The sequence below is a fragment of the Triticum dicoccoides genome, chromosome 5A, assembly GCF_002162155.2.
Source record: "Triticum dicoccoides isolate Atlit2015 ecotype Zavitan chromosome 5A, WEW_v2.0, whole genome shotgun sequence".
Lineage (NCBI taxonomy): Eukaryota > Viridiplantae > Streptophyta > Magnoliopsida > Poales > Poaceae > Triticum > Triticum dicoccoides.
Genome location: NC_041388.1, coordinates 377,404,275 through 377,411,318, shown reverse-complemented (window position 1 = coordinate 377,411,318; position 7,044 = coordinate 377,404,275). Strand labels below are relative to the sequence as shown.

Below are 7,044 nucleotides of genomic sequence, written 5' to 3'. Positions count from 1 at the left end.
TGGCCCAACCAAGTATACCACATGTTTTATGGTACATTAATGATTGGTACGGCAAACCAGTTGCACCGCAGCTGTCTACGTGTACATAGGACAAACGTTTGTCTATTGTATTGTATTGATTGCAAGCAGGAGAAGCTCTTGCAGCTTCAGCTTTTACGTTGCATTCATTACACTGTTCATGCTCAGCGAACTCTATCGCATTACTCGCTTATTGGCTTTGCTTTCCTCTCGCCCTCCCCTCATACACCGTGTATATCCTTTGAACCCGGTCTAGTTCTCTTCCCCTTCCTCTCCTCCTCTCTTCCCTACTTCACATTGTGTAGCTCGGGGTAACCTGCACTTGTTGCTCGGCCGCTGCGCCCACCATCTGCTCAGCGCTAACTCCTACCAAGCAAACCTGCTCAAGCATCAAGGGCAGCATCGTCGCGGGCGGTCTCAAGCGCGCGCTACATGGCATGCTTCGGCTACATGCCCGTGCCAGCCTGACACCGACGACGCCCTACTCCTCAAGATCTACCGGTCGTTTATCCTCGTCCTCCCCGTCAGCGGCCGGATCGACAACCCACAAGATCTACTCCCCCCGTCAACGGCTGCCTCGACAACCTCACTCGATCTCCATCTCCACTCCTCGCTGCGGCGTCCCCGACCTCACCACCAGCAGCCTCCCGACCGCTCCGCCTACTTCTCTGGCCAACGCCGCCAACTTCCTCCTGCCGGCGACCCGGCCTCACCTACGCCGTCATCCCCCCTCATTACCCACAGCGGCGCAAGGAGGTGCATGCCGCATTCTGCCGCGTCTTCCAGGTGAGTAAAGGAGGATGGGAACAAGGGCACCGGCACGTACACCAGTAGCCATGCAGGGTGGAGACTCCAGGGGGTAAGATTCTTTTTACACTTTATCCAGTTAACTAGTCTGTTACACAAAGCAGTTTAATATGTCCAATGAAGTTGAATATTTTTTTTTTTGAGTTGAAAATGAAGTTGATTTTGATATGCTGACAAGTAGTCATGAGTATGTTTTGTGTATCGGTTATCATGTTTGCATTATTAGTGGTTGATTTGTGTGTTTACAAGATCAGATGTAAATACTCCCGCTAGTAGTTTCTTATAGAGTGGATCTTGGGCTCTTGGAGTACCTACAGATGTTGGAATGGTGGAATAAACAAAACGCAAGTAAATAGGAAATACTCCTTCCATCCTAAAACAAGTGTCTAGGCTTTAGTATAATTTTGTACTAAAGTTACTACTCCATCCGTTCCTAAATACTTGTCTTTCTAGACATTTCAAATGATTACTACATACGGATGTATATAGACATATTTTAGAGTGTAGATTCACTCATTTTGCTCCGTATGTAGTCACTTGTTGAAATGCCTAGAAAGACAAGTATTTAGGAACGGAGGGAGTACAAAGTTAAGACATTTATTTTGAGATGGAAGGAGTATATCATATGTGTATATACACAGATGATGGTATCCTATAGGGGCCTAGGGTGACGGTGCCCAATAGCCTGTGGAGACCCCGAGTAGCTGTGGCACATCATCGGACCTGAACAATGTACTAGAATTCTGTGTTGCCCCTGATTATGTAATTATACAAGACGATGGTATCAAATAATTACGGTATGGTGGATGGTGCTATGAAAATATACAAACCTTACATTATCCAATAATTATGGTACACTCAAATTAAAATATGTGTAGTCAACCTATGGATCTCATGCTTGTATGTCTGTCCAATCAATATTTGACATGATCACGAGTTAATTAGCTAGTGTTTGCAGTATACATTTCTAGTGCTAACACGTTTAAGATCATTGATATGATAAATCTAGCATACTTTAGCATAAATTTCAGTGTAGCAGCTCCTAGTGAATGCATGTCAGATGTCCATCTCATCCCTGATGTGGCGACGGTTAAAGAACTCGCATGATGTGTTGTACAGTTGTTGGAACAAGGCATCCTGATTGATCGACAACAGAGATGGGTACATGTTGCATGGATGTTAAAAATAAATGAACCAGATAATGAGCTAGTTCAATTCTATTGTAATTTTTTTGAACAAGGACGTATAGGTGAAGCTACAAAATTACTTGCACAATGTAGTTTGGGTTACACAACAGATAATATGGTTAGTACAAGTGAATAGCATTTAATATTTTTTTACAGCAACTGCATGTCGATACATTATTGAGGTTCAGGGGATGTTATTTACAGTTACATTTTTACCCTAAGCGCGGTAATGGATGTTAACACGAGCGGGAATTGTTAAGAAATGGGCCAATATTCAACAGATAAAGCAGTTATTTCACCGGCTTGATAACTCGGGCTTCAGTTGCTGTTAGGATCAAAACATTAGTTACTAATGATATTCTTAAGAATAAATCAAAATTCATTGTTCTTAGTAACAAAAAATATTTTCCTAAAAATTGGTATTGTTAAGGGAAAAAGATCTGGTTACGCGGCATAAATGGGAATCCATATATGTGTTGGTACTTGGTATTGGGACTTTTCTAAAAAACTTATTTTTCAAGAACAACGGGATTTTCTAGCAAAAAGATTCAGTAGGAGTAATATGATATGAAGTCAAGTTATACAAGTTCATGGCTTCTTCAAGCTGATAAGAGGAAAGCTGTGATTGGTAAGCAACGTGTTAGGGTTCGGAAAACAACTACGTAGGTTTTTCTCTCCTACTTATAAAAATAACTTATGGTTCTATCGTTTGTACCGGGTTGTTGTTGGTCGATGCTTTATATATAAAGCGGGACGAAAGCCTTTTTCGATAAAAATAACTTATGGTTCTATCATCCACTTGTCCTTTGTCCAACCTAATCTTTCTTTTTGGAGAATTTTGTCCAACCTTACATAAGGTTCCATATTAGCCATACATTCTTTGGGCATGGAATTAAACAGGCTACATCCCAGCCTCTTGGAGTGCTTTTAAGCCCAATAGAAGGGGCTATGTTCTTAATGGACGCCTGAGGCCAACGATTGTGCCCCTTTCGTGGTCTCCATTGCCGTACAATATATTCCAACTAAGTACCCTTGTGATATTATATGTATATATATCTACAAACTACAGTATATGTTGGAAGTAAAGAAAATAATAATGCAAATTATGCGTCTCACTTATTTTTCGTGAACTAAATTTAGTGTTCCATTAAACAATTAATTGTAATTTCCATGAAATATTAAGCATTCACCCTTTGGTTTCCTTTCATTTTCAAAGAATAAATAAGTACTAGTAATATTTACAAGTTTTGAATGTTGTGCAAGTATATGATAAATAGGCCATTAATATTGAGAAGAGTTCTGACCACCATTTACAACAACAAAATGAAGTACACGTCAGGTGCTAACTATTTACCTTGTATAGGAAGGGTGCGTCATTGCCATACGAGTCAGTGGCTACGTTGGAGATATATCATAATCACAATAAGTCTGTTGTGAGACTGAGGATCCTCAAACAAGATTCCGAGAGGGGGCAGAAGTATAGTTATGGCACAGGATTTATTTCTCACAACAGTGCTCGTAAGCTTTTGATAATGACATGTGCGCATCTGTTTGGAGCTCGAGGTTGGGTTAAGGGATCGCCAGTAGAGGTCACTTTTCACGACCAAAAGCGTGCGTTAGCTTACATGAAGATCTGTGTCGAGGAGGAAGAGGTTGCTATACTTCATGTTAGTCCCATGGATACCGAGTTACAGAATGTGCGGAAGTATCCCGTGGTAGAATTTTTCTACACGGCTGTGAAAGAAGGAGATCCCCTTGTGATGCTTGGATATCCTTTCTCCAAGAAGGGTGAGGTTGACCTAGGAAGTTTCTTTGGCTCAGTGACGTAAGTTGGTTTCTAATTAATATCTAAAAGGAGTGAAATTGCTGGTGAAGAATTCACCATGCATCTTTGTTTTTTTTGCTTTACTGAATCAATCCCACACCTGGTTCTTGCAGCAACAGAGCTGCTCTTACTGGCAAGACGAAGGACGCTGATCCATCTGAATATTTTGAGCTTGTTCTGAGTGATTACGACGGTGCTGGCGGCTCATCAGGAGCACCTGTTTTCCGATGTCATGAAGGTAAAGTGGCGGGCATTAGCGTTTGTGGTAGCAAAGAGGTGATGTGCTTCGTTCCAGTGAGGGCGATACACCGTGCCTTGAGAGGTACTAAGCAAGTAAGAGGAAGTCAGGTAACAAGTGATGCTAGTAGCGGAGGAACATGCATAAGCATTGCACCACAATTTTTAGGTATATATATTCATGCATGTACGTACGAGTTGAACGGAAAGGTTCATTGGTTTCTTCTCCTTGTGCTAGCTTGGAACAAACGCAAGCATACGGCAGATGCTTGAACGCATTGCATCGTGCGAGAGTTCTCCGAGCGTTGCAGGAGCAGGAGCAGCGGCAGGGTCATCAGGCAGCGGTACGGCGCCCAGCCGAGGTAAGACGTCGTCCCCGCCTGTCAAACTAGAACTCCTCGATCCTTTGTCATAATATAATGTACTCCCTCCGTTCGGAATTACTTGTCTTGAAAATGGATGTATCTAAAACTAAAATAAGTCTAGATACATCCATTTATGCGACAAGTAATTCCGAACGGAGGGAGTACCTGATAGAAATGAGCAACATATGCATCATAGTAACATATACGAGTATATGGTTGATTCTCGGCCTTAAACTGAAATGTTATAACGCAGGTGTAGGGCGCTGAAGCGAGGGAGGGCGCGTGTACACGCTCGGAACTTTGCAGACCGGGATCGGTCATCAAGGGCTGCCCTTCGATATTTACTGGACCGATCCTGGTGAAGGAAAAAATTCAGTTCTACGTACCCTTGTCTTCTCGTACTATATCGGTTTATCCTAGTGCATGTTCTCGTACTTTCATCCTAGCTAGCTAGTGTGTTGCATCATGCATAGACTAACCTTAATTTGTTGGTGTGGCTTGTCATAATGTACGAACTCCTTAAACTAGTAGTCGAATACTCTATGATTTAGCTTGCTTGCCTTTCCTGTATAAGATGGGAGTTGTTGTGGAGACTAGATGATTAGTTAACAACAAAATTAGACTAGCTTCAGGATGCAACAGTGTGATAGATGGCACTCCTACGCTCCTAGCTTTTCTGTGCCTAGCCAGTCGTGTGGATGCAACATAATTAGACGGTTGCGCAGCTCTCCCCTGTCCCGTCTCCTGTACACAGGTACCGCCGGCCACTATGTTTTTAAAAAAAGAACATTCTATTGGTATGATACTGGTAGGTACGATGGATGTGATCTCTTCATTGTATAGCTAACTTGAGAATCAAGTCCACACAACCAGGATCTTACCCACTGTAGTCTAAGCGTCATATTGTGCGCCCTATATCAACACACACGTGTCCCTGTAAACTGCATACGCTTCGCCTCATTTTCTCACATGATACCAGAGCCTAACACTTGCACACACATCTGTGTCACCACTGTTGCCATGGCTGCTCCCTCCCTTACTTTCCTCGGCCACACCATCACCGAAAAACTCACCAGGAAGAACTTCCTAGTATGGAGGGCTCAGGTCCTGCCACACATCAAGGTGGCCGACCTGATGGGCTATCTTGATGGCAGCATCAAGGAGCCTCCCGCCATCATCCTCTTGGAGAAGGATGTCTTGGGGAAGAAGGAGATCACTGAGGCTCCAAATCCAGAACATGTAGTCCGTTACTCAGGATTAGCAGGTCCTCACTTTTTTGCTCACTTCACTTTCACGCGATGTGCTTCTTCAGGTCAGCAACATCACCACCACAACCGGCGTTAGGAAGAGGCTACTCCAGAGCTTCTCTTCGCAGTCCCGAGCGAGGATCATCCAGGTTCGCACCCATATCGGCAATACCCACAAGGTTGATCTCTTCGCTGCTGCATACTTCACCAAGATGAAGGGCCTTGCAAATGAGATTGCAGCGGGCGGGAAACTCCTTGACGATGATGAGATCTCTCCCATATTGTTGGCGGCCTTGACCATGACACTACCGGAAACAGGGGCTATACCGACGGCCTATACCATGCTGACCACTTTTAGTCGGGGTTGTCGGCATAGATGGTGATATGCCGACGGCCCGCCTGAAGCCGTAGTCATAGAAAGGCCGTCGACATACCTCCGTCTATGCCGAAGACAGGCGTAAGCATACAAAGGTCGTCGGCATACCTTCGTCTATGCCGACGACAGCCATCAGTATAGAAAGGCCATCGGGATATAGGTGGCCCTGGCGACCCGGACTCAGATGGCAGGCTGACGCCGTCAAATCTATGCCGACGGCCCTGACGTCAGCCTTCGGCATTTTTTTAAATTTTTGGGTTTTATCATTTATGCCACCAGTTGTGTCCCACTATTCAGTTTTGCCACTAGGAATTTCAACCGCTCAAAAATGACATCGCTTTGTTAGACACATGCTCAAAAATACCACTGGACACCATTATTGTGACTCAAATCTTGTTTGCCATGTTATAATGACATAAATACATATGGACCAACATGCCAGCTCTCCCTCAATCTCACTACAATAAAGTGTGGGGCCTACTTGATCCCAACAACGTTCTTATTTTCCTGTAAAATTATTCGCTTGGTTACTCCTGACAAGCGGGGCCACACTCATCATTGTGAGATAGAGAGAATCGACATGTGGGTCTAGGCTTACTTTTGTCATATAACATGGTCATCGGGTTTGACGTGAAAATAACAATGTCTGATGGCATTTTTGAGCAAACATCTAACGGAACAATGGCATTTTTTAGATATCTAATGGCATTTTTGAGCAAGCATCTCACGGATCGATGGCATTTTTGAATAGTTGTAACTTCTAATGGCAAAATTGAGTAGTGAGACACAGCTATTGGCATAAAAAATAAAAACCCAAGAATTAAATAGGTATGCTAATTTCTTTAATAGAATTTAGCACCCCATCTAAGCACGTACTAGCTTTTTTAATAGTACTATATGCATAATTTGGCGACTAGCGCTCTCTATATGTACCACCTATTTTCTTTAATTTCATCTTGTTAGTTTTGCTCCGTGGCGCAAT

General features: G+C 43.3%; 1 protein-coding gene across 1 annotated transcript; it reads left to right on the top strand.

The window, feature by feature from the left end:
- The first annotated feature begins 213 nt into the window (after positions 1-213).
- Positions 214-5,047, top strand: LOC119297367. The gene is made up of 5 exons (XM_037575183.1): positions 214-877; positions 3,376-3,837; positions 3,951-4,185; positions 4,313-4,436; positions 4,693-5,047. Exons 1-5 carry the CDS (start codon positions 819-821, stop codon positions 4,704-4,706), a joined length of 894 nt encoding a protein of 297 aa, XP_037431080.1. The 5' UTR covers positions 214-818; the 3' UTR covers positions 4,707-5,047.
- The last annotated feature ends 1,997 nt before the right edge of the window (positions 5,048-7,044 follow it).